Raw genomic sequence first — 27109 nt, 5'->3', positions numbered from 1 at the left:
CCTACCAACTCTAACCCTAACCATACTTTGTACTTTTGCCATCTCTGCCTTTAGCTACACATGATTAAGCCATCGAAGTAGTTTGTCTACATTATAGCGACTACTAGACTCTAAATTAACCCGACGCACACGTTGACCACCAGTAGATGGCAAGAGTGTCTCAAGAAAATCAAAATAATTACACTAGCTCTGGTTCTCATCATGGTCAAGTTCGCTAGCTAGCATTTTATTGTTTTGTTTTTTACAGTTGCTAGATTTTTTTACATTTGTTCCCCACTTAAAATAGTTTGCTTCAGTTTCGATTATGTGAGATAAGCAACTACTTAGCACACTACTAGCTAAGCAAGTGTGTGTGGACGGGTTGGTTGATCCATCGACACACGCACTCATAGCGAGTGAACGGGGAAGAACGGGTGAACGGGGAAGTTGGCTAGCTAGCGTGTAAACGAAACGTTAGCCGGGCTGCCATTACTATGTTCTGAGTCACGGCCCAGGGCCCTAACGATTTGTATTAGTACAACTATTCCGTTTGTATTATATTAACACAACTAGCGTAGCAGCATGGTAAGAGAAATACATGACACAAATGTTTATTTGTTACGCTGGTCCTCTGGCTTCATATCATTCCATGGTTGTTTTTCCCGGACGGAGCTGGCTTGACAGCTAGCTAACTAACGTTAGCAAAGTCTCCGCGAGAAAGATTGTCCTATTCGTCCTCCGATCGCTGGTGATTTCCACTTGCTTTAATCGTCAAGGCGAGTGCTGATAACAGGTAACGTTATATGTACAGCTTGTCTAGTTATGTTTGTGATTATGGTGTTATAGCCACTAAGCTACATTGACATTCATATGACTGGGGCATTACGCTGCTTAGTCCTATACATATTTGCCATCTTCCTAAGCGATACTAAGCTTGTAGCTCTAATTGTTTTTGTGAGACTGTTAATTTCGAAAACACAATATTGCTACTGTAGAGCTAGCTGACAGGTCGCAAGCTGAGTTTTGTGTGTACTAAAGCTAACCAGTACTGTACTAGTGTCAGTTGAAAATGTCACATTGTATTGTTATGCTGCTATAGAAAGTATAGTGTATAGTGTTTGCTCGACTGAGTGTACTACTGTACAGCTATGAATCTGCACATAGCTAGCTGGGCTAACACGTTATAATTATAATAGCCAACTGTTTCTGTTGTGGTAGCAACGCTATGCTAACTCAAAGGATGTCGTTTGTGTGACAGAAAGATACATGAAAAGATTCCTAGTTATGCACAGTTATCGCTCTTTTATTGTACTCATTTGTATGGTACCTGCTAACTAACGTTTTTGAAGTATGTAAACTGTTCATTAAACGTTACTAAGGACATCTAATAAGAGGAAAATAGAATCCATGGCCATCCTTAGCGTTGTGGACCTATGGTCATTACGTAATACTGTACGCATCGGAGGAAAAATGTGACTTCACCGACTAATTTTCCTCAGCTATTTGAAGGTCTCTACTGACACATGCACGGCTAAAATTGTCTTTCAGTCTGTCTTCCAGACTTACGATTCAAAATATATGTACTAATAGTCAGACCTAAGCTATGTAATCAATGTTCACATTTAGAGACCACCGAAATAAGAGCCAGGTTGATTGTTTTGACAGCCTTGCCATTCAGAGGACCAGAATGGAACACGGTCTTGTTTTGTTGGTCATATAATTGAGCATATTATTATTATTGTTATTATTATCATCCCACTCTCACTGTGTTTAGCAGCTGTTTGCTAGATGTCAAGGGACACCTGTCACAGTGAGGTCCACTGTGATCGCTCAGTGGTGACTTTGGTCACATACATGCTGCTTTTATGTGTAGTGCAAAAGACTCCACATTACATTCAAATTTTCCACCTCTTAAAAGTAAACCTGTGCATTAACAAGAATGCCTTTCATCACCCATGGCATCTCTTGGTTGCCCTAGCTCAGGGTGGATCGCCTGTTATTTTCGAGTAGAGGGGGGACATTCCCCCCCCTCCCTCCACGTCTTGACAGTCTTTTCAAAATACAGAGCTGGGAGGGACGCAGAGAGGAGGGCACGGACAGGGGAGACACACTGTGCACATCGGTAGGGTGGACGCCACGCGGAGGACAGGTGCAGAAGACGGAGTCAGATGGCTGAGTGGTGAGGGAGTCGGGCTAGTAATCTGAAGGTTGCCAGTTCGATTCCCAGCCGTGCCAAATGACGTTGTGTCCTTGGGCAAGGCACTTCACCCTACTTGCTTCGGGGGGAATGTCCCTGTACTTACTGTAAGTCGCTCTGGATAAGAGCGTCTGCTAAATGACTAAATGTAAATGTAAGACAGTCCCGTCCTCCTGAGGCGATGTGAGAAGCTGTCGGGCAGACGGATCGTGTCGGGGGATCTCTGGACTCCAGCTCCCAGCTCAGGCAGCCTGTAGCCTGGGGCTGTCAGGGTCTTACATTTAGTCATTTAGCAGACGCTCTTATCCAGAGCGACTTACAGCAAGCACAGGGACATTCCCCCCCGAGACAAGTTGGGTGAAGTGCCTTGCCCAAGGACACAACGTCATTTTGCACGGCCGGGAATCGAACCGGCAACCTTCTGATTAATATCCCGATTCCCTAACCGCTCAGCCACCTGACTCTTCTGTCGCGGTCTCCATCCAGCATGAGACAGTGTCTGCCCTTGACGTGGAGGGACTGGCAAGTGGACCTGGATGGAAACAAATCTTTATCGCCCCCACATAGTAACGGTTTGATTGCCGCGTGAATAAAAACGTCAACAAAAGCATGTGGTGTTTGACCCCTGACCAAGGTCAGACTGTTTCCCAGGCCAGGCTGATAGGGGAACACGGTGTCCGTGAGCTGGATCAGGAAGCTCTGCAAGCTGTCAGGACTTCTGACATGGCTGCTAATGTCCGTCCGCTGGCCTGTCACCACCCCCCTGACCCCTCTAACCAGGGGCTGGCACGAGGCATCTCCTGTCCTCATCTGTCAACATCTGTCACCTTCTCACTGTGGCCCTGTCACACATGGGAACCCCCCACCTCCCACTCCCTTTCTCTTTCTGGAGGTCAACGATTTCACACACGCGTCGGTTCATTAAAGCGCCCAGACACACACACACACAGTTGTCTTTGCGTACAATCGTGCAGGCACACACACACACACCGTACGTATGAACACACACATTGTGTCTGCTGGATGACCTCTCCTGCTCGCTTAGTGTTGAAATCATGACGCAGATGCTTTAGGTTGCCCTGGAGAGTTTGGGATCAAGGGTGTGGCAGGACAGACGAGAGAGACTGTGATCGTGCATGGCTGTTCTCAGTGTCAGCACAGCTGTCTTTAGTGACCATACCCCTTATTTACACTCTGTGCAGCTATAAGTGCAGCTATATAACAGTTAAAAGTCTTGTTCAGCAAAGATAAGGCCAACGTGCTGATATGGCAACATGCTTGTAGGAAGATCTCGACGTGACCTTGATATGGTTTATGAAGGCCAGAAGGCCTGCTGTCAGCTAAAATGTGACGTTATAAAGGCAAAGCCTGGGTAGTGTCGTGAGAACTTCCGGTTTAGTCGTGTTCGTATTCCTAACTCGGTGCGTTTGAATGAAAATGTGAGACGTGGTGTCTTAACGTGAAACAAAAGTTTGGTAATCTAACATATGTTATGTGCTTGTTATAGCTGTTTTCTAACTGTTGTTTTAGCTGGCTGTAGGTCTATTTCCCCAAGCCTACCAGGGCACTAACACCCAGTAGGCTGGCAGGCCTGCCCACAGCAGCCAACCCCTCCTCCAATCTAAATATTTGACTTCATCCCTGAGCGCATGCAGCCAGGACAGTGTCAGGGCCAGCAGCCGGCTTTGTCATATTTTTCAAGATGTTTGGCTCACTGTCTGTTCTTCCTCTTTCCTGGACCCGAGGTGTGTCCGCCTGCCAGGATCACCCAGTCAACATGGTTTTAAGTTATTACATCCATTCACCCGCTCTAATCTAAATATCTAAACAGCCCAAGATCCTCTCTCCTTCTCACACTCTCCTGATGTATTTCCTGCTTTCTCACGTGATGCCGTCAGACAGTGGTGCTTGGTTGTGTTGCATATAGGGGCTTGGAGTGTGGAATAATTACTGTTGTATAGATTATTTAATAGTTTGTCAATGTGGCCATGAACCGTTCATGCCCTAGTTTTGTAGGTTAAACACAGCTGCAGATGAGACGGTATTGCTTGTTGTTGTTTCAGACTCGCTGTGTCCCAGGTCAAGGCCTACATCTACCAGATTTGTAGTGTGTGTTTATAAACGTGCGTGTGTGTGTGTATATGTGTGTGTGTATATGTGTGTGTGTATATGTGTGTGTGTATATGTGTGTGTGTATATGTGTGTGTGTATATGTGTGTGCTTCTGAATGGGTTAAAGCTCCCTTGCATAAGATTTTCACGGTTAGCCATCTAAGGAACAGACGGCCGCAGCCTTTAACCAACCAGGAGCCTGAATAGCCTGACAGGATGTAGTGGTATCTCCCAGCCTGACAGGATGCAGTGGTATCTCCCAGCCTGACAGGATGCAGTGGTATCTCCCAGCCTGACAGGATGCAGTGGTATCTCCCAGCCTGACAGGATGCAGTGGTATCTCCCAGACTGACAGGATGCAGTGGTATCTCCCAGCCTGACAGGATGCAGTGGTATCTCCCAGCCTGACAGGATGCAGTGGTATCTCCCAGCCTGACAGGATGCAGTGGTATCTCCCAGACTGACAGGATGCAGTGGTATCTCCCAGCCTGACAGGATGCAGTGGTATCTCCCAGCCTGACAGGATGCAGTGGTATCTCCCAGCCTGACAGGATGCAGTGGTATCTCCCAGCCTGACAGGATGCAGTGGTATCTCCCAGCCTGACAGGATGCAGTGGTATCTCCCAGCCTGACAGGATGCAGTGGTATCTCCCAGCCTGACAGGATGCAGTGGTATCTCCCAGCCTGACAGGAGGCAGCTGATCTCCCAGCCTGACTGGATGCAGTGGTATCTCCCAGCCTGACAGGATGCAGTGGTATCTCCCAGCCTGACAGGATGCAGTGGTATCTCCCAGCCTGACAGGATGCAGTGGTATCTCCCAGCCTGACAGGAGGCAGCTGATCTCCCAGCCTGACAGGATGCAGTGGTATCTCCCAGCCTGACAGGATGCAGTGGTATCTCCCAGCCTGACAGGATGCAGTGGTATCTCCCAGCCTGACAGGATGCAGTGGTATCTCCCAGCCTGACAGGATGCAGTGGTATCTCCCAGCCTGACAGGAGGCAGCTGATCTCCCAGCCTGACTGGATGCAGTGGTATCTCCCAGCCTGACAGGATGCAGTGGTATCTCCCAGCCTGACAGGATGCAGTGGTATCTCCCAGCCTGACAGGAGGCAGCTGATCTCCCAGCCTGACTGGATGCAGTGGTATCTCCCAGCCTGACAGGATGCAGTGGTATCTCCCAGCCTGACAGGATGCAGTGGTATCTCCCAGCCTGACAGGATGCAGTGGTATCTCCCAGCCTGACAGGAGGCAGCTGATCTCCCAGCCTGACAGGATGCAGTGGTATCTCCCAGCCTGACAGGATGCAGTGGTATCTCCCAGCCTGACAGGATGCAGTGGTATCTCCCAGCCTGACAGGATGCAGTGGTATCTCCCAGCCTGACAGGATGCAGTGGTATCTCCCAGCCTGACAGGAGGCAGCTGATCTCCCAGCCTGACTGGATGCAGTGGTATCTCCCAGCCTGACAGGATGCAGTGGTATCTCCCAGCCTGACAGGATGCAGTGGTATCTCCCAGCCTGACAGGATGCAGTGGTATCTCCCAGCCTGACAGGAGGCAGCTGATCTCCCAGCCTGACTGGATGCAGTGGTATCTCCCAGACTGTTGGGTCATCCAGAAAGCTGGGAGATGTGACAAGCGCACGTCTAATATCGCCCCGGGTTCAGTCATGGCTGCTGGGGCCACAGATGCCTTCTGTGTTGAGTCCATGGTCCAGAATAGATCCTATAAAGTCAGGCTTGCTGGGATGCCGTCACCTTGTCCATGGTATCTGCTGACTGCTGTTCTGGTCTTCTTCACCTGGTGTGGAACAAAGTATTTACTACTGCTTGACAGCCTTTGGACAAAGACCCAGGGCTGGGGGCCCGAGCTACTGACTGATCACACGTACTGTTGTTGACTCACCACGGCCCAGCCCGTGGAACTGCCCCCTGATAGACCCTCTAATCATAGGTCCTCTTAATCCTACAGGGACCTAGGTTAAAATTAGAACCACTACATTGCCTGCATGGCCAGTCAGTCAGGCAGCCAGGCAGGGCAGCCAGCCAGTTAGAAAGTAGTTGTTGCTGTGAAAGTCTAATCTGTCCTCTTGTGTCTCAGCTTGTCTAACAAACAAACAGGAAAGAGGCTTAGCAGGGTCACCTCTCTCTCCCTCCCTTTCTGTCCATCACACTTTCTCTCTCCCTCTCCTTCCTTCCCTCCCTCCCTCTCTCTCCCCTCTCTGGGACTCATCCAGGGGCATGGTCTAGCCGTGTGTGGGACTATAGAAGCTCCTTGGTGTCCGAGCCTGCAACTTCTGCGTTTGTAACCCAACACCCGGTGTGTGTGTCCGCTGTGTGTGTGGGTGTGTGTGTGGAGCAGCACCGTGTCTGCAGTCGGTGTGTCCGTGGTGCTCGAGGGATCCCTCTCTCCGGTACTGCCCGGCTCCCAGCGATGCTGGCCGTGTGCTAAGAGAGGGAGATGCTGGCGTGTGCTGAGAGGGAGATGCTGGCCGTGTGCTAAGAGGGAGATGCTGGCCGTGTGCTGAGAGAGGGAGATGCTGGCCGTGTGCTGAGAGGGAGATGCTGGCCGTGTGCTGAGAGAGGGAGATGCTGGCCGTGTGCTGAGAGGGAGAGCAGATTTCTGGACGGAGGAGCCCCAGGTTGGAGAAGAGGACAAGGTAAACATCTGTGACTGCCTGCCTGCCTGCTTGTATCAGGATGAGAAGGTAACCGTGAGGAGAGCGGGGTCCTAGTTCTCTCTGCTGTCAGTACTATAGTCCTATACAATAGCATGTTGTTTACTGTACTGTATTCTACGCTCTACAGTCTGTATGCTAGGTGGGGGTGGGACTGACTTGTGTGGCCTGGACTGGTTAGAGGCGGAAGAGAGAGTGTGTGTGTTTGGCTGGACTAGACCGGTGAGAGAGAGTGTGTGTGTGTGTGTGTGTGTTTGGCTGTACTAGACAGGTGAGAGAGAGTGTGTGTGTGTGTGTTTGTCTGTACTAGAAAGGTGAGAGAGTGTGTGTGTGTTGGACTGGTCTGATGTGAACAGGCCAGCAGGGTGGACGGCTGTTCTAGTCTGTACTTCATGTGGACCTCCAGGGTTATTCACACCCACGCCTGCATCAGCAGCTCTCTCTGCCCGGGAAACCTGAACTCCCATCCTCTCATCTGCTGTCTGACCAGAGGACCAGGGAGGGGGAGAGACGGCAGGCAGGCCGTCTGGCCAGGCAGTCTGTGTGGACGTGTCCTGGAGGGCTTAACTGAGTTATCAGTCTCCCTCCGTCACAGCCAGGAGCTGGGCTGGTGTGTGGTCTGTTTGTCAGGTACTTGGAAACCAGCTGGAGATGTGGTAATATTCAGGTGATCCTTCCTAGCCTGTTTGGGCTCCTCTCAGAGTGTCGACGATGCATTTCCTTTTGCCAAAGAGGTCAGTGAGGACCTGCTTGTTCTGTGGTGTCGGGCGCTTTCCTCGACGACCTCGTTCTTCTTGGGGCTTTCCCATGCATAACTCCGGATGGAAATAGCTGCTAATCTGGAGCTGCTGTTGTCCCAGTGTCAGGGAGCTAGCTCGCGGCGCGCTAACCGCTAACCCCCCCCCCCCCCCCCCCCCCCCCCCCCCACAGCACGCTGGTGATGTAAGGGCTACTTAGAGCTCTTCAAATCTCATTTACTGATGAGAACCCAACCCACATTGGAAAACAACTTAACAGGGGCAGGACGAGACAAGACAGAGCAGATTAATGTGATTGAGTTGTTTGTTATTTAGAGATTTCTTTGTGGTTCCAGGGGCTCTAGAATCCAGCACTTAGCAGCCCAACGCTCTTCTACTGTGGGAAGTGGAGGAGGAGGAAGGAGGGAAGTTAGCGGTTTGAAAAAGAGAAAGTGGTGTTCATACGGTTCTTATACATGAGCTATGTTTTTCTAAATATGGATTTAGTCAAAAGGCTTTTGAAACTAGACTGGGCCTGGCTTCTTTGTGCTGCTTTTTCACATCTAAAACCCCAGTGGACACTAACTAATCAACATTGTATCCAGTGCAGTCCAAATCCAGTTGTGTTCCAGCCCAAAGCTGTGTGTTCTCCTGGGAGACATGCTGCAGGGGGAGCAGGAGGATATTGACAGTGTTCAAGTCACAGCAGTCAGATCTGGCCTCGTCTGTTAGACTGTCAGAGCTGTTCTCCAGTGCTGCTGGGACGTGTGTGTGTGTGTGTGTCTCTGAGGAGCCTGGACGCTGTAAGGGCAGCATCTGTGGCCCCGGGCAAATGAACGCCATGTTCATTCAGTTAGCGGACAGGGATATGCCCACACACACACACAATCTCGCGCACAAACAATCACACAAACACACATGTACACACAATCTCACAGACACAAACTCACACACGCGCGCGCACACACACACACACAGAGATGGATCCCTGGAGGAATACTGCAGAGCTCCCTAGCAGGCTGCCAGGTCCCCTCCTCCAGGTCCCCTCCTCCAGGCCCCCTCCTCCAGGTCCCCTCCTCCAGGTCCCCTCCTCCAGGCCCCCTCCTCCAGGTCCCCTCCTCCAGGCCCCCTCCTCCAGGCCCCCTCCTCCAGGCCCCCTCCTCCAGGTCCTTTCCTCCGGGCCCCCTCCTTCGGGCCACCAGAGCAGGAGGAGGAGGAAGGTGCAGAAGCCACAGCTGTGAGGAAGACGTCGCTTGCACAGTGGGGTGTTTATCAGATGTGGTGTCCTGGGGGCCGTGAGAGAGCTGATGGCTGGTGGGGGGGATCTCTCCTCTTGCAGTCATCCATCAGATGGCTGTCTCTGTGTGTGTGTGTGTGTGTGTGTCTGTGTCGGTGGAAAATGATGAACTTGGCAATATGAGAATGTGACATTTGAAACCTGTGACCACAGTGAGAAGCCATTCAATCACGCACCCACACACACACACACACACACTGTTGGTCTGCAGTGAGTCCTGCTCGGGGAATGTAGATGGTGTGTTCTGGTGTTGGAGGTTGATGTTGATGTTGTGGTTCCCCCTGTAGGAGGTGGTGGCCCTGGTATTACAAGAGCTCCAGACACACTACTCTTAGACTAACCCTGCTCTTCTCCTCCACACTCCTGCCCTGCTAATGAGGCCTAATCCCTCTCTCCTCTCCTCCTCCCCTCTCCTCCCTCTCCCCTCAGTAGTAGCTCCTTGCCCCGCAGGGCAGAGGGTAATCATGTTACCCGGCTGAAGCTGAAGCTAGCATGACTGACGGTGAGAGACTGCAGCTCTCTGGCTGTACTTCTAAGTTCTCTTCCCAATGAGGACACACAGTCTCTGTTGACCAGAACGCGGCTGTCCTCGCGAAGCCTGTCGGCCTCACTGGAAGGATCTAGAATGTCCATGTTAACCATCACATTCGCATCAGTGGAGTGAATGCACACAGGCTAGGCTAGGCCTGGCCAGGACACACATGCATCCTTCCCCACACACACACGCACGCACACGCTGTGATGTTTTCCCAGTGTTTGGATGGCCCGGCTGTTGTGGAGTTATATAAGGAGAGCCAGGCAGCTGGGTAGGACCCAGGGGATGGACTGAGTCAGAGCTGGAGAGTGATAGTCAGGGAGCGAGAGAGTCAAGAGGACACAAGAGTTGGGGAGCCAGAGAGTCAGAGAGAGAGAGGGATTTAGAGAGCGAGAGACAGAGTCAGAGAAAGAGCTCAAAATCAAGAAAGTCGTAGAGCAAGAGAGTCAGATCCAACTACTGAGCTTTGTAAGTGCTCTTCCTAGTGGACAGAGAAGTGCTTGAAAAAGAGTGTTAGCCTGTGTGTGTGTGTGTGTGTACTCCTTTCATCCTCTCATTCTGCATGTCTCTCTTTGTGAGGTGCTTATGGTTCTGTCCACCGTAGGGGACCCAATCTGCATACCAATTAAAGCCTCATTACTGTGTGTCCATGGGACAATTAGCAGAGACAACAGGCTCCACAGAGCCCATTGTTGGGTGTTTGTTCAGCATCCCTGCCCCTGTCCTGCATCCCCACCTCTCTGCATCATTCATGGTCTCGTTCCTTCCGTCGGTCCATTGTGTTGTTCAGCGTGCACGGTGTCCTGCTCACAGCTGTCTCTCTGCCTCACAGCGCTTTTCTGATTGGGACACGGACGGTTCTGTTCCATTTGATTATCTTTTTTTTTTTTTTTTTTTTTTCATCTGGCGCTCGGCTGGTTCGAAGGAGGTCAGCACAGGTCGTCTGCTGTTGAGGCGTATGGGCTGGCTGTCTGGCTGGTTGTCTGGCTGTCTAGCAGTGTGTGGTTCCGTGTCCCACAACTCTGGTCATGTGGTGGGCGTGAACAGCTACCCTCGTCTTCTCTGATATTGTCTCTCTACTGGTGTCTCCTGGTCCTCTCTGTTTCACCTGCGTTGTCTGTCTGCGGCAGGGGGGGTGAGACAGGAATGGGTCGGGATAAAGTTAGGGGCAGTCAGGGGGACCCAGTGGGGGTGCATCCCCCTCCTGCGTGTGGAAGCGGAGGCCTGGAGGCGTGACTGGACACCAGCCAGCCAGGGAGGACTGAGCTGCAGAGCCCAGGAACAGAGAGTCTTCTCCAGGGTCACTGCCCTCTCTCCTCTCCCTGTGCCCTGGTTGTCCAAAACTTGGCTCCACACACAGACACATACAGTGAGTACAGTACGGTGCACTCTAAGGATTTGACCTTTCTGTTGAAGTTTACATACAGACATACAGTATGTGTGCTGTAGGGAAGAGGTACTGTGTGTATCAAGTGATGTAGAGGGCCGTGTGTGTGTGTGTGTGTGTGTGTGTGTGTCGACATGGGGTCAGACAGGGAGACTGGCAGTAGCAGTGAGGAAGATCAGGTTGTGCAGTGTTGACAGTCTCCCCCCTGCATGGAAAGCGAAGGCTGAATGACGCCAGCCTGCTTCCATGCTGGCCTGAGGACAACACACGCTTCCCAGGAGACGGCCACTCCTGCCCGCTTGTTTGTTGTCGGTCTATTTCACTGTGTCAGCCTTTTACGACGAAGATAGGCCGTGAGGCTTAATGTCAACAAATATCAAATCCCAGCGAATTTACCGTGGATGAGGACTGGATTTTCTCAGGATTGTAATATCTTTGATGTGATCTGGATTGGATTAGTCAAGGGTTGTGTCTTTACTTCATCTGGGGATTCGGTGTCCCTGCTCCCCCTGCTAGCCCCCCCCCCCTCCAAGTCGTGTTGTCATAGCAACGGGCCAGGACGTAGAAGGGTAACGGTTTGGGAGGAGAGGAGAGAAAGAGAGGGAAGGGGAGACTGAGAGAGAAGCAAATGGCAGAATGAGGGGAGAGAAGAGAAGGAGAGCAGGAGGAGAGAGAAGGGGGAGACAGGGAGGAGAAAAGGAGATGAGGGTTGTCTTCCTCCACCCGTCCTGAGTGGAGGAAGTTCTGGGGCAGAGCAGGGGGGGGGGGCGTGCTGGTGGAGGTTCTGGGGCAGAGCAGGGGGGGGGGGGCGTGCTGGTGGAGGTTCTGGGGCAGAGCAGGGGGGGGGGGGGGGCGTGCTGGTAGAGGTTCTGGGGCAGAGCAGGGGGGGGGGGGGGGGGGGCGTGCTGGTGGAGGTTCTGGGGCAGAGCAGGGGGGGGGGGGCGTGCTGGAGGAGGTTCTGGGGCAGAGCAGGGGGGGGGCGTGCTGGAGAAGGTTCTGGGGCAGAGCAGGGGGGGCCGTGCTGGAGGAGGTTCTGGGGCAGAGCAGGGGGGGGGGGGGGCGTGCTGGTGGAGGTTCTGGGGCAGAGCAGGGGGGGGGGGGCGTGCTGGTGGAGGTTCTGGGGCAGAGCAGGGGGGGGGGGCGTGCTGGTGGAGGTTCTGGGGCAGAGCAGGGGGGGGGGGCGTGCTGGAGGAGGTTCTGGGACAGAGCAGGGGGGGGGGGGCGTGCTGGAGGAGGTTCTGGGACAGAGCAGGGGGGGGGGGGGCGTGCTGGAGGAGGTTCTGGGGCAGAGCGGGGGGCGTGCTGGAGGAGGTTCTGGGGAAGAGCAGGGCGGGGCGTGCTGGAGGAGGTTCTGGGACAGAGGAGAGGGGGGGGGCGTGCTGGAGGAGGTTCTGGGGCAGAGCAGGGGGGCCGTGCTGGAGGAGGTTCTGGGGCAGAGCAGGGGGGGCCGTGCAGGGGGGGCCGTGCTGGAGACAGCAGGTCAGGCAGCGTCACAACACCCGGCCTGGGTCATACCTGCCGTCTCTCTCATTCCTGACAGCAGCTAAAAATACATCAGCCTGGGACTTGGAATGTTAAAACACTTCTATTTCCATCCCTGTGTGTGTGTGTGTGTGTGTGTGCAAGCTCGTTCGTTCGGAGATGACAGTACCACACACACATGGGTCTGTGTGGCGTTAGCCTTTCCGGGAGACGAATGTTATTCGATGACAGAAGCTGTCAGGCTCTCATTGGGTGTTATTGTCCTTGTTAAGCCCCACACCCTCCTCTAAGACCTTTTAACGCTGTGCTGTTCCTCCCCGGACGCCATCATGGCTGACATGCCTGCAAGGTGAGACCAGAGAGCTCTCTGTCGCTGGGCGACAGAGGAGCGAGGTGATGTCATCATCGGGGGGGGGGGGGGCGTGGCCGGGCGTGCGAGCCAGGGGTCTCCTCCCAGCGCCCCACTCAGAGTCGCCCCGTTCAAAGTCGCCCCGCTCAAAGTCGCCCCGCTCCGGTGACACGCTGGCGTGAGACCAGCTCAGCCTGGCATGCCTCGGAAAGTGCAGCAGCACGTACACAGGACAAACACACACACACCCTAGAAGTGCAGAGGCGGGGGCTGCTTTGAAGCAACATGTTTATTTAGAGCAGATGTCTGGGGGGTCACTGGGGACCACAGCTTGTCAGTCATCCAGCCCCCCCCCCCCCCTCCTTATCCAGCTGAGCCCAGAGAACGACATCTCCCGGGCGGCGGGGTCAGGGGTCAACGACTGCATAACAATCCAATAAACATGTTGTGATAGCACGATGACTTTCCCAGACATAGTTTTGGCTGGATGTGCCTGTGTTTGGCCACAGCAGATCCAGTGTAGCGGTAATGCGATCAGAGGGAACTAGTTAGCCTGGTTATGTTGAGCCTGACTTTTATGATGAGCCTGGCTCTGTCCTGCCTGACTGTTCTGCTCCAGCTGTGGGATGGTCCTCAGACCCAAGCCTGAGCTAACCCTAACCCTAACCCACATGAGCTGTGATGTGTTGATGGAGGAGATGGACATCTCTAACCTTGACTGGGACTGTTGGAAAGTGTGTGTGTGTGTGTGTGTGAGGGCTGCAGTTCTGTGTTGTTGTAACCTTCAGTCTGTGCCTCGGTGATAAAGCAGCTGTTATACTATGACCATGTATGGTTAGACACACACACACACACACTCCACCACACACACATACACATCATTTGTGCTTCTATCGAGTCCGGGAGGAGGGTGATTTAAGCCTGCCATTGGGTAACAGCTACTTTAAACACTGTGGGAAGTTACATTGCAGACTATAAACCAACCTGTCTCATGTTTATAAAAGCATCTATAAATCTGCTCTTGATCATTGATTCCTTTAATCCTGCAAATGTTTGTGTGCGTGTGTGTGTGCGCATGTGTGCGCGCGTGTGTGTGTGTGTGTGTGTGTATGGGGGGGTTGTACATTTTTCAAGTCTATAGTCTTCACCAGCAGGTGTGTGTTTAGCTACAGTGTTGAAGCAAGCAGGTGTGGACGGTTGGGCTGCTGTCTGGAGGTGGTTCGAGTCTCCAGGTGGTTAGAGTCTCCAGGTGGTTCGAGTCTCCAGGTGGTTCGAGTCTCCAGGTGGTTCGAGTCTCCAGGTGGTTCGAGTCTCCAGGTGGTTAGAGTCTCCAGGTGGTTCGAGTCTCCAGGTGGTTCGAGAAACCAGGTGGTTCGAGTCTCCAGGTGGTTCGAGTCTCCAGGTGGTTCGAGTCTCCAGGTGGTTAGAGTCTCCAGGTGGTTAGAGTCTCCAGGTAGTTAGAGTCTCCAGGTGGTTAGAGTCTCCGGAGTGTGAAGCTGCAGCCTGCAGGAGGTCACCAGCCCTCTAAGCAGATACACATGATGGATCAGCTTTGCCTGCAAGATGGAACACTTCAATGTCACTGGGTGTTATCCTGCTGTGAGTCAGGGGATGTGTCTGTGCGTGGCGGTCAGTCGGTCACTGTCTGCCCAGGTCGGGGTGGGTACGACTGGGCAGGATAAGGAGTCTGATATGCTGTCATGTTATTCATCCGCTCAGGTCACTCTCTTTATGCTGACCTCAGCTCCTCGCTGTTGACACTTCTCCCCGGCCTGCTCGCCAGGGCTGCGTCTCAACTCTGTACACTGGCCTCCTCCTCACCTCTTCCTCTCTCCTCCTCACTTCCTCTCCTCCTCACCTCCTCTCCTCCTCACCTCTTCCTCTCTCCTCCTCACCCCCTCTCCTCCTCCTCACCTCCCCTCCTCACCTCTTCTCTCCTCCTCACCTTCTCTCTCTTCGTCACCTCTCCTCCTCACCTCCTCTCACCTCTTCCTCTCTCCTCCTCACCTCTTCCTCTCCTCCTCCCCTCCTCACATCCTCTCCTCCTCACCTCTTCCTCTCTCCTCCTCACTCCCTCTCCTCCTCACCTCCCCTCCTCACCTCTTCTCTCCTCCTCACCTTCTCTCTCTTCCTCACCTCTCCTCCTCTCCTCCTCACCTCCTCTCTCCTCCTCACCTCTTCCTCTCTCCTCCTCACCTCCTCCTCACCTCCTCTCTCCTCTCCTCACCTTCTCTCTCCTCTCCTCACCTCTCCTCCTCTCCTCCTCACCTTCTCTCTCCTCACCTCTCCTCCTCCTCTCCTCCTCACCTCCTCTCTCCTCACCTCTCCTCTCTCCTCCTTACCTCCTCTCTTCTCACCTCCTCCTTCAGCTTGAGGAGAAGGGTATGGGTGTAGAGACAGTATGGAAGTATGCCGCTGCAGACTATTAAGACGCCCCCCCCCCCCCCACTGAGGGGTCTTTATGAGCGCCTGTGTGGTAATAAGGATTAAGTGTGTGTTTGTCGGTGAATGTCAGTTGAGACACACACACACAGGCTGTTTACAAGCTCTTAGCGCCTCTGTAGTGTGCAGAGTCAAGTGGAACACTCACAGCAGGTGTGAGGGGGGATGAGCCCCCCCCCTCACCCCACCTGACTGTGTGTGTGTGTGTGTGTGTGTGTGTGAACTTGAAAGAGCTTTCAGAGCTTCCAGCCTCACAGCTCCCTTCTGCCTGTAAAAGGCCCCATGTCGCTTCCCATGACACGAAAAAGGACCTTTCACACATATACACACACACATACACATGCATACACACATATACACACACATGCCACAGACCACATGCAGGCTTTATAGAAAGCCCTGGGAATGCAGGGGTGTGTCAGTGGTTAGATCAATCGCTCAATTAGCTGAGCCCCTAGGAGTCTCTAACAGAACGCTGGATCACCTTTTAAGGGGCTGGGAGGAGGCCTGGCTGGGCCCTTACTCACCTAGTCTGGTCTGGGTCTGGTCTGGTGTTTTTCTGTGGATAAGATCATTACTAACACTCTCTCTCCTCTCCCTCTCCCCCCTCCTCTCCCTCTCTCTCCTCCCTCTCTCTCTCCCCTCTCTCTCTCCTCTCTCCCCCCTCCTCTCCCTCTCTCTCCTCCCTCTCTCTCTCTCCCCTCTCTCTCTCCCTCTCTATCCTCTCCCTCCCCCTCTCTCTCCTCCATCTCCTCCAGGAGGCAGCAGGCGTGACACACCCTGCTTGTCGCCAAGCGGGGATTGGATCAGTCGGTTGGCGGGCGTGGCCGGCGGGCTGGCTCCTCCCCCTCCCGGCGGCAGCGTGCGCTCCCAGCCGCCCCCTCCCTGCGCCCCGCCCTGCTCGCCCGGCCTGCGCGCCCGCGCCCATGCCCCCGCCCCCTCCCGGCCCCCCAACGTCATGTGCCTCCCGCACGCCATGGAAGCGGGCAAGCACGGCGCGGGCCCGGCGGTAGGGCAGGCCCAGGGGGGCCCGGTGGGCCAGGGGGGCCGGAGGGGCGGGGGGGTGCCCCTGGAGCCCTTCGTGCACCAGGTCGGAGGTCACACCAGCATGATGCGCTACGACGACCACACGGTCTGCAAGCCCCTCATCACCCGGGAGCAGCGCTTCTACGAGTCCCTGCCCCCCGACATGAGGGAGTTCACCCCCGAGTACAAAGGTGAGGGGAGGAGGAGCGTGCACACACACACTGCACACACGCATACACACCACACAAACACACATCATACACACACACAGCATACACACCACACAAACACACATCATACACACACACACAGCATACACACCACACAGACACACATCATACACACACACACCGCATACACACCACACAAACACATCATGCATACACACCACACAAACACACATCATACACACACACACAGCATACACACCACACAGACACACATCATACACACACACCGCATACACACCACACAAACACATCATGCATACACACCACACAAACACACATCATACACACACACAGCATACACACCACACAGACACACATCATACACACACACACAGCACCCCAGACGCACACATCATACACACACACACACACCACCCCACACACTGAGCCAGCGCTGGTACGTTGGCAGGATAATAGGAATTCCTGTCCAGCAGAAGTGGCTGAGATCAGTGTCACGTCAGAGAAGTGTTTCAAAAGGATACACATGCTTCCTGTGCTCTGCTCTGCTCTGCCTCTCACCCTGCTTGCTGTCAGGGTAGTTGTGTCTCTGCTGTAGCAACGCTACCAAACAGGCAGACAGGCCCCTTGGTCTGATCCCTGATCCAGTTCCATCCTGGGTTGAGGCCTGCTCCCTGGACCTCCTCCCTGGGTCTGTTCCCTGGGTCTGTTCCCTGGGTCTGTTCCCTGGTTCTGTTCCCTGGGTCTGTTCCCTGGGTCTGTTCCCTGGGTCTGTTCCCTGGTTCTGTTCCCTGGTTCTGTTCCCTGGGTCTGTTCCCTGGGTCTGTTCCCTGGGTCTGTTCCCTGGGTCAGCTCTGCAGGAAACAGGACAGCCAGCAGGATCTGGTCTGTTTTACAGACTCCATTAGCAGGGATCTGACACACACAAACAGATACACACACACACAAACACACACATATCTCCCCTCTCTTCTGTCTTCCGGCCTGGGTCTGGGCCTGGGTCTGGGTATGGGTCTCAGACTTAAAGAACATGATTTTGTCCAGAGCTGCACATATACAACCTTCATTATCCATCTGCTTCCTGATCCAGACAGGGGTCAGGGAAGTCTGTTAAGATTCTGACGAGTCGAAATGCACTTATCTGGCATCTGGCCTTATCAGAGAGGCATGCTGGTCATTAGTGGTCTGAGAAAGAGATGCAACTGCTCTATAGTGTGTGTTGCGGTTTGTGTTTGTCCTCTGAGGTTAGACTACTGAGAGGTGTGTGATAGAGATCAACACTGTGGTTGTGTGTGTGTGTGCGAAGCACTTTCCCAATGTCACTGCTTTGGATGCACTCAAGTTGAGGCGACCCTCCCTCCCTCCCTCTCTTCCTGGGGCAGGTCTTGTTGTGTTTCCATCCATGTGTCCGTTTCCATGAAGGGCCTTATAGAGGCTATATATAGATCTAACTCCTGCCCTTCTCTCCGCCCCAGTCTGAGCCCCTGTCTCCGCCCCTAGCCTCCGCCTCAGCCCCTGCCCTAGCCTCGCCCCTAGCCTCAGCCCCTGCCCTAGCCTCGGCCCTGGCCACAGCCCCTGCATTGTCCAACCATGACAACAAGGGCTCCCAGGAATGACCCCCAAGCCTGGGAGCTATGCATGAAGCGCGGCTATTAATAGGTGTTTGGGACTCCGACCCACCTCACACTTACCCTCCCTCCCTCCCTCCGACCCAGATAGGCAGGGAGAGCAGGAGGGGTGCTGAGATGGGGGCAGATGTGTCTGACCTCCAGGGCTGCAGAGCTGAACAGGCTGGCCGTGGTGCTGGTGGTGGCTGAGTTGAGCTAGATAAACAGGGGTGATCTCTTCCTGTGGTGCCCGGGGCTTAGGGAGGGAAGGCCCAGGGAAAGCAGAGCTCCAGGCTGTCTACGACCACGCAGGTGTGACAGGGGAGAGCCACACCCAGCCGTACACAGGGCCAATCCCTGATCGCTATTAAACTGAGCCCTTCCACAATTAGACCAGCGCTTTATACACTGCCTGGTGTGCTCTGATCATCCCTGTTCTCCCTGTCTCTCACACACACACACTCTCCTAGGTTCTGACATCAGCACTGTCTCAATTCATTAGCGGTTTGGGGCGGTGCTGACATTACTAAGGAGGGATCACACAGATAAAGTCCTATGCTACACTTTCACCCCCTTTCTCTCCCTCTTTGTCTCTCTCTCTTTCTGTCTCTTATCTGTTCCTCTTTCTGTCTCTCTCTGTTCCTCTCTTTTGGTCTCTCTCCATCTCTCTCTGTCATGCCTCTCTCTTTTCAGTGTTATTAGAACCACTGTTAACGAGTGAGTTTGAAGGAGCGTGTGTGTGTGTGTGTGTGTGAGAGAGGGTGGTGGGGGGGGGGGGGGGGTGGCTGAAGGGTGGCGTAGTGTAAGGAACATGACACAGCAGAAAGGCGACACCCAGACATGCAGAGAGCCGAGGAGTGGAGCTGGGGAACTGATCCGGTCTGCTCCCCGGCACATGGACAGGAGTGGAGAGGGTGTCAGACAGGGAGAGGTGAGGAGGTGGAGGGGAGGAAGAGGTAGAGACATTAGAGGATGGCACAGCGTGGTAGTGGGGTAAAGTGAGGCAGAGATGGGTGGTGGGGTAAAGTGAGACAGAGATGGGGGGTGGGGTAAAGTGAGGCAGAGATGGGTGGTGGGGTAAAGTGAGGCAGAGATGGGTAATGGGGTAAAGTGAGGCAGAGATGGGTAGTGGGGTAAAGTGAGGCAGAGCGATGTAGAGGGGTAGAGAGCAAAACCAGCTGTGACAGTGAGGGGATGCAGAGCTGTGTCTGGGGTACTGAGGCGGAGGGCAGGGAGGGGCAGACCGCTGACTGAGGGAGCTAGCCCTGGTACCAAACACTCCCACTCTCCCCTTCACACCATATCCACACAATCACACACAAGCATGAATGCGGGCCTGTTGCTAGCTCTCCCTCCCATTGCACTCTTGTTTAACTACCCTTGTGGGGACCAAATGTCCTCACAAGTAAAGTATGAAAAACTGTAACTTCAAAAAAAAAAATTCTAGGGGTTTTAGCCTCCAAAAACAAGCCTGTGTGTGTGTGCAGGGATGGTGCTGGTGTGCTTTGAGGGGGACATGGACGGCTACATCAACCTGGTGGCGTACCCGTACGTGGAGACGGAGGGGGCGGAGCACGAGGAGCTGGGGGAGAGGGACCAGCCGCGACGCAAACACTCCCGCCGCAGCCTTCACCGCTCCAGCAGCGAGCGCTCCAGCAGCGAGCACAAGGACGAGCGGCCCGCGCACGAGAGCGACAGCAGCGAGAAGTAGGCCTGGGGCGGGGGGGGGGGGGGGGAGGAGGGGCGGATGTAGGTGTGGGGGGTGTAGGTGTGTATGAGAGAGAGCGAGAGGAGAGTGAGTGAGTGAATGAATAGCTTAGATCTGTGTCAACAGATTTCGATAATAAAGTGCTCTAGTTCTCAACCTGTCTCTCTCTCTTCTTCCTCTTCCTCCTCCTCCTCTTCCTCCTCCTCTTCCTCCTCTTCTTCCTCCTCCAGCCTGCAGGAGCTGAAGAGTCCTCGCCTGGAGCTGCAGATCCACTCGGATGTTCCCTTCCAGATGCTGGACGGTAACAGCGTCCTGAGCCTGGAGAAGATCTGCCACAACCCCTGGAGCCTGCGCTGCCACAAGCAACAGCTCAGCCGCATGCGCTCAGAGTCCAAGGACAGGAAGCTCTACAGTATCCCTCTCTGTGGCGCACGCCACCTACAACCAGGTCTTGGAACTCAGAACCAGGTCTTGGAACTCAGAACCCCCTTGTCTGGCCTCCTGGTAGCTAGCAACATGCTACAGGAGGGGTGTTCAGATAGCGTGAGGCTGCACAGCACCATACTGGTCATGACTGATGGTGCTGCTATTGATTAGTTGCAGCCTGGATGATAATGACGTTCACGTTATTGATGCCTCTCAGGATCAAGTCCCTGTATTGATCCGTTTGGCTTTATGGAGTTTAAGATAACATGTTAACTTAGCAGGGTGACAGGTAGATGAGAGAGAGAGAGAGAGAGAGAGAGAGAGAGAGAGAGAGAGAGAGAGAGAGAGAGAGAGAGAGAGAGAGAGAGAGAGAGAGAGAGAGAGAGAGAGAGAGAGAGAGAGAGAGAGAGAGAGAGAGAGAGAGAGAGAGAGAGAGAGAGAGAGAGAGAGAGAGAGAGAGAGAGAGAGAGAGAGAGAGAGAGAGAGAGAGAGAGAGAGAGAGGGGGAGGATAGGCAGGTCCAGGCCCAGGCTTGCACAACCCGGCCCTGGCCTCTTCTGTGCATGTGTCTCTCACAGCCCTGGCCTCCCCTGTGGAGCTGTGGTCTCTGAGTTGGGTCTTGTTCTGATCGTTTGACCTCATGCCCTCATTCCCAGGCACATGCTGTACAGGGCTGTGTGTTTGACCTCCAGGCCAGCAGGGGGCTCCTGCAGGCTTCTGACCAGGCCAGGACAGCCCGCTGTGAGCCTCTGTCTCAACACAGCCCACTGGGAAGCTCATCTGGACACTGGCGGGGTTTTTAATCTTTCAGCCAGAGATGCAACTTCCTCCTATTGGGATGCCCTCAATGTTTTGTCCACAACTCCCTTCCCTCCTTCCTTCCTTCCTTTCTGCTTTCCTTCTCTCTTTCCTTCCTTCCTTCTCTCCTTCCTACTCTCCTTCCCTCCTTCCTTCCTTTCTGCTTTATTCTCTCTTTCTTTCCTTCCTTCCGTCCTTCTCTCCTTCCTACTCTCCTTCCTTCTCTCCTTCCTTCCTTCTCTCCTCCTCTCCCGGCCTGTGTGTCAGAGGTGAACAGCCCATCCTCCCTCACACAGCAGCAGGAGAGAGTTGTGGTCAGAGAGGGTTTCAGCTGTGCTCAGCTCCCACATTCCTGACGCAGAGGTAAAAAGACGAGGCCATGGCCTTTACTGGGGCTCTGGGGCTGCCATGCTGGGTGGCTCTCTGGGAGTACGGGCCGTCCTGGGGCCTGGGCTGGGGGGGGGGGGGGGGGGGGGGTTGGGTTAGGAGCGTACGTAGAGGATGTCTAACCCAGGTCCGCACAGCTGCAGGTGAACCATGAGGGGAGAGTCCAGGACTCAGTCTCATGTTCTGCTCTGTTCTGTGTTCCTGAACCACGATGCTGCTCTTGGGTTTGATTGTGACAGGAGACCTGTGAACACGTCATTCCTCTTCACACTAGCTTCATACCAGGTGGTTGAGACGCCATCACACTCAGCCTCTCGTGGTTCTATAGACACTATCAGGCTCCCATCCCTCCGCCAGGCTCCTTGACCCCCCCCGCCCCCCCAGAGTTCCTGCTGCTGGAGAACGTGGTGCATCACTTCAGCTGCCCCTGCATCCTGGACCTGAAGATGGGCACCCGGCAACACGGGGACGACGCCTCGGAGGAGAAGGCGGCGCGCCAGATGAAGAAGTGTGAGCAGAGCACCTCCGCCACGCTGGGGGTCCGAGTCTGCGGCATGCAGGTGAGACTGGCTGACTGGCTGGCTGGCTGACTGACTGACTGACTGGCTGACCGGCTGACCGGCTGGCTGGCTGACTGACTGACTGACTGACTGACTGACTGGCTGGCTGGCTGACTGGCTGACTGGCTGACTGGCTGACTTGGCTGTCGTTCTCTCTCTGTCCATCTGGCTCTGCCTCTGTCTGGCATGCAGGTGATACTATGACTGTCTCTCTGTGACATGCACATGAGACACTTTCTCACTGACTGTCTCTCCATTTATTTGTTTGTCTGTCTAGAATGTTGATGAGGCATGTCGGTCTTTCCTCTCTTAACGTATTTCTGTCTATTTCTCCCTCTCTCTCCCTATCTCTCTCTTTCTTTCTCTCTGTCTCTCTCTCTCTGTCTCCCTCTCTCTCTCTGTGTCTCTCTCCCTCTCTATCCCTCTCTCTCTGTCTCTGTCTCTCTCTCTCTCTCTGTGTCTCCCTCTCTCTCTCCCTCTCTCTCTTTCTCTATCTGTGTGCGTCTCTCTCTCCCTCTCTCTCTCTGTGTCTCTCTGTCGCATACACGTCTCTGTGACTTTTCGAGGTGTTGGGTGATATTTGGCCTTAGTTCAAGTTAGATGATATGTGGAGTAACTCCATGCCAGGCTCGGGTAACAGAAAAAGTATCCTGCCCAGCGAGGACACTTCTCTTCTCCCTCTCCTCTCCTCCTCCCCTCCCTCTCCTCCTCTCCCTCTCCTTGTGTTACCTAGAGCACTGCCGGATAAAGGGTTGTAGGGACTCCCAGTACGTAAAGGGGATAGCCGTTCTCACGAGAGAGAAATATGTGTTGACTAACAACAGTGCTGTAAAAATGTCTGCGTACATTTACTGTAAATGGATTTTCCCTTTTCACGAGGGGCAGACAGAGAGGGAGAGACAGAGACAAAGAGAGGGAGAGAGAGACACACAGAGACAGAGAGAGGGAGAGAGAGACACACAGAGACAGAGAGAGGGCCCAGGAATGATGGATGGTGTGTGTTCACTGCTGTGGCACTCGAGATAACATGGACAACCGTGAAGTGCTCTCCCATACAAACAGCCACCCTCTATCTCCACTCTATTCCGGTGCTGAATTCGATGACTCATTCTGTACGCGTGCGTGTGTGTTCTCCTGCAGGTGTACCAGATGGACACAGGCCACTATCTGTGCAGGAACAAGTACTACGGGCGTGGTCTGTCCATTGACGGGTTCCGCCAGGCGCTGTACCAGTACATGCACAACGGTGCGGGGCTGAGGAGGGATCTGTTTGAGCCCGTCCTGGGGAAGCTGCGCAGCCTGAAGGCCGTTCTGGAGCGCCAGGTGTCCTACCGCTTCTACTCCAGCTCCCTGCTCATAATCTACGAGGGCAGGGAGCACCCGGGCCCGCCCCCTGCTCAGCCCCCCGCCCCAGGCCACGCCCCCGGCCACGCCCCCACAGAGCTCCGGAAGGGCCCGGTCGACGGGCCCTCGGAGAAGGAGGGCGCGCGTCCAGGAGGAGGGACGGGTGGGGCGGGGACTCAGGGAGGGCCAGTTGAAGGCCCCCAGCCCCCCAAGCCCCCACAGGTTCCCCAGCCCCCCAAGCCCATGCAGGTGGTGCCCCAGACCCCCAAGCCCCCACAGGTGCCCCAGCCCCTGGCGGACTGCCCCCAGCTGCAGCCGGAGCGCACCCCCACCCCCACGCCCTCGGAACGCCACGGCGACGCGACGCCGCCCGGCGTGGACGTCCGCATGATCGACTTTGCCCACAGCACCTACAAAGGTTTCCGCGACGACCAGACGGTGCATGTCGGGCCGGACCGCGGCTACGTGTTCGGACTGGAGAGCCTCATCACCATCCTGGAGGCCATCCGAGAAGAAAACAAGTAGCCCCCGGACTCAGCCCGCCCCTAAATCTCCCACCTTTCACCTCTCCACCTCCTATCCTGAAGCGCTCCTCCTCTATGACCCCCACAGAGAGAACAGGAAACCAGACAGACGGCAGGACCAGACAGCGACTGAGGTGAAGGAGCCCGCTGACAGTTGAAGATGTCGGGGTTTCGGGGTCCCTGAGGGGCCAGAAAGCCACCGGACTCAGACTCAACCTTCAGCTTCTCCCTCCTCACTGGTCTCTAGGGAGAGCTGGGGGGGGGGGAGGGGGGCAGCTACACACACACACAACCACCCCATAATAATAATAGCCTCCTGGACAGAAATGGCTGCTATGATTCTGGGAAACACAGAGGGTCATCAGGTCTGCCTTGTGTGGGGGGGGGGGGGTGGGGGTTCGTCGCCACCGTGTGGCCAGTTTAAATATTGCGGAGGTTCGGATCAGGGTGGGAAGAGGAGGGGGAGGCAGCCACTGCTCAGGGCAAGTTCAGGGTCAGCCTCTCTTTACTGGGGGGGAGGGGGGTGTATCTGCCTGTGATGAGGGATAGGGTAGGGGGGGGGGTGAGGGAGGGAGGGAGGTAACACACACTCCCACTGCAGTTGTTCTATCAGGTGTCTAAATGAGAAACCTAAACGCCGGCAGCGTCTCAATAGCCTCAGCTGGTTTCCTTTCCTCCTCGTCAACATCGCTGATCTTACAGGACGACGCGCAAAAGCAATATTGAGGACCCTCGTCGGGCACGCTGTCATTGGCTGTCGGGTCATTTCAGGGCGTTTCTTCTCAGTATACGGTGAGCGATGGGAAGGGGGCGAGGAGGGGAAGGGGCCATGTTGAAGTATCGGGACTGGGCCGCTGGCTGCTGTTTGTGTGAGCTTTACTGTAAAGGGAGGTGAAGGGTCAGAAGAATTTCTTCTGTTCTCCAGCAGAGCAGGGGAAGAGGAGGCCTGCCAGGCCTGGGTTTCAACACACCTCCTCCTCCGCTCTGACTGGAACCTCATTTATAACCGGTCAGCATTTTATTATGTTTCTTTTTATAGTTCCCTTACTCAGTGTTAATAGAGCCACTGTATTATTACCTTATTATATGATTTTATTCTCCTTTTTTTCATTTTGTTGTTGTTGTTGTGACAGTTCTTTCTTTCTTTCTTTTTACCGCTCTGCTGTTACCAGATGCTGGTAGCTCAGTCAGTCCCAGGCATGTCAGTGGGACCATGTACTCATCCTCAGTCTGCACTCATCCCTGTGTTAACAAGCCCCCTTCTAGGGACTCGTCCCTGAAATCATCCCCCTATTGGTTTGCACTGTAGAAGGTGTCTAAAAGCATCAAAGCATGATATTTCCCCTTTTTCTTTTGACTTCATTTTTTTTATTTGGGGTTGTTTCATGGGGGCAGACTATAAATGAATTCCTCTTTCACTGACACTCAGTGATATTTCGTTCTTTGTTAGCACATGTAGCAGAGAGATAGAACCTGTCCACACACGGCTCCTGGGCCCTCCACCTTCCAGCACCTTCCTGGATCTGTAAAGACCTGGCCAGACGCAGTCACGGTGGTGTGGGTGACTCTTGACGCTGGCCTCTCGTGGTCCTGCCTGTCCAGGTCCTCTCACCTACAGACCCGCCACCAGAGTGTGTTGGTGGTAGGAAGGAGGGTTTTTGGTAGGCTTTTAGTAGTCTCCATCACTCTCCCCTCCCTGTGTGCTTGTGTCCCCTCTCCTCCCCCCCCCCCTCTCCCCCCCCCCTCTCCTCCCCCCCCTCTCCCCCCCCCCCCTCTCCTCCCCCCCCCCTCCCCCCCCCCTCTCCTCCCCCCCCCTCTCCCCCCCCCCCTCTCCTCCCCCCCCTCGTCTCCCCCCCCTCTTCCATCCTGGAGGGAGCATCCCAGTGTTGTGTCACCTGGTTAGGGTGTTCTCTGTATAGATGGAACAATGTTGCACTGTAGCCATAATCGTCATGTTTTGGTGATTCGTGGATTCTTTTCTCCCCTCAGGCTTTTACTGCAGGGCAGTCCTGTCTCCATGTGTGTGTGTGTGTCCGTGGGTCTGTCAGTGTGTCAGTCGGACAGTTTGTGTTTGAGCAGGGACCTTCCCTAAAGCACTATCACCCCGGCGTCATCTTCCATCCAGGGGTCGACAGGGGCAACCTCTGACCTGTGGAGAGTTTGACCCCGGCCCAGTCATCACGCGCTGTAGCTTCACGTCCAGGCTCACAACACAACAGTAGCACACAAAGTAGCTTTGCTGGGGGCCAAACCAACACGTGGGGGTCAAACGATGTCTGTGTTGCTGCACATGCTGTATGTGTATGTTCATCTTATGCATTCAGAGATAGGAAACACAGTAAGGAGTTCTTGGTGACCCCCCCCCCCCCAACCCCACCCCCACCCTTCTCCAGAGGTAGAGGGGTCCTCAGAGCTAGTTTCAATTGGTTGGAAGACATTCTTTGATCTTGTAGTGCTCACTAAAATGGTGTTAAAACGCCTGTATTGGAATCAGTTGACTGTACAGAGCTCACGTGAATATTAAGTAGAGCAGGAGAACATCGCTCAGGTCTATTTACTGTTTAAAGAACGCAAAAGCTGAGGAAAGAAGTTGTATAATGCCCAAAGAGACGTCAGATTTCTACTAAACAGATATTCACCAGCCAGGTGCTACAGGATGAGGGTTAGGGATAAAACGATCATTTTAATTTGTTGATGTTTTTTTTTTAAGGTGGTATTTGCTCCAGATGATGTTCCTAACAGGGGCAGCTGTTTTAGGTTCCTAGCGGTGATAAAGCCTGCCCTATGCCAGAGAAGATAAAGGAACAATCACTCGTAAACAAAGAAGGGAAACGATAATCCATGAGGCTGTAAAGGGATTTCAGTGAAGTCATTCTCTCCTCTGGGATGGATGTTGTCCTTCCATAGATGTGAGGAGAAATTACCTGTAGTGAAAACAAACAAAAAAAGATATAGAAATATATATATATATAGAAATATATATATGTATACATATAAATTCCCCTAAAATAATATTTTTTCCTTTTGTTGTTGTTGCATGGATGGATATTTTTTTAAGAATTATAATATGACATCTTTATGACAACTTTGAATGTGAGCTATAAAACATTTATTTAAGAAATGGCGTCTTTGTGTCATCTTTTTTCTATGTCTCTGGTTCAATCTAACACGCAGAAGCTGTTTACAAACTTGGCTTATCTCCCTTTAGAAGACGCAGGGAGGTTTGTGGTAGAGAATGGACTATGATATTTGAATTGCCATGCCGTAAACTGTATTTTATCTGGATCGGTGGTGCTGGTTCATAGAGGCGGCAGGGGGGTGGTGGAGGTTGGCGGGAATTCATCTCACTT

At 53.8% G+C, this 27109-nt stretch overlaps 1 protein-coding gene across 5 annotated transcripts; it reads left to right on the top strand.

The window, feature by feature from the left end:
- Positions 1-202: 202 nt before the first annotated feature.
- ip6k1 (inositol hexakisphosphate kinase 1) lies at positions 203-26123 on the top strand. Of its 5 annotated transcripts, XM_062471065.1 has the most exons (7): positions 5882-6993; positions 7370-7593; positions 15951-16409; positions 19501-19720; positions 19952-20133; positions 21716-21891; positions 23032-26123. In XM_062471065.1, the coding sequence occupies exons 1-7, from the start codon at positions 6986-6988 to the stop codon at positions 23758-23760; spliced, it is 1998 nt and encodes a 665-aa protein (XP_062327049.1). In that variant the 5' UTR covers positions 5882-6985; the 3' UTR covers positions 23761-26123. The 5 variants fall into 5 exon arrangements, with proteins under 5 accessions (XP_062327076.1, XP_062327049.1, XP_062327059.1 ...); XM_062471092.1 differs by lacking the exons at positions 5882-6993; positions 7370-7593 and adding an exon at positions 203-772; XM_062471075.1 differs by lacking the exon at positions 7370-7593 and having other exon boundaries at positions 5920-6945.
- Positions 26124-27109: the final 986 nt, after the last annotated feature.

This window comes from Osmerus eperlanus, chromosome 1 (genome assembly GCF_963692335.1).
Source record: "Osmerus eperlanus chromosome 1, fOsmEpe2.1, whole genome shotgun sequence".
NCBI lineage: Eukaryota > Metazoa > Chordata > Actinopteri > Osmeriformes > Osmeridae > Osmerus > Osmerus eperlanus.
Note: the sequence above shows the minus strand (reverse complement) of the source record. Positions and strands in the feature narration are given on the sequence as shown.

Coding starts and splice junctions, on each gene's coding strand:
- ip6k1 (XM_062471057.1), top strand. CDS start 7,356: ATGTGGACCTCCAGGGTTATTCACACCCACGCCTGCATCAGCAGCTCT. Junction 16,410..19,500: donor GTTCACCCCCGAGTACAAAG/GTGAGGGGAGGA, acceptor GTGTGTGTGCAG/GGATGGTGCTGGTGTGCTTT. Junction 19,721..19,951: donor GAGAGCGACAGCAGCGAGAA/GTAGGCCTGGGG, acceptor TTCCTCCTCCAG/CCTGCAGGAGCTGAAGAGTC.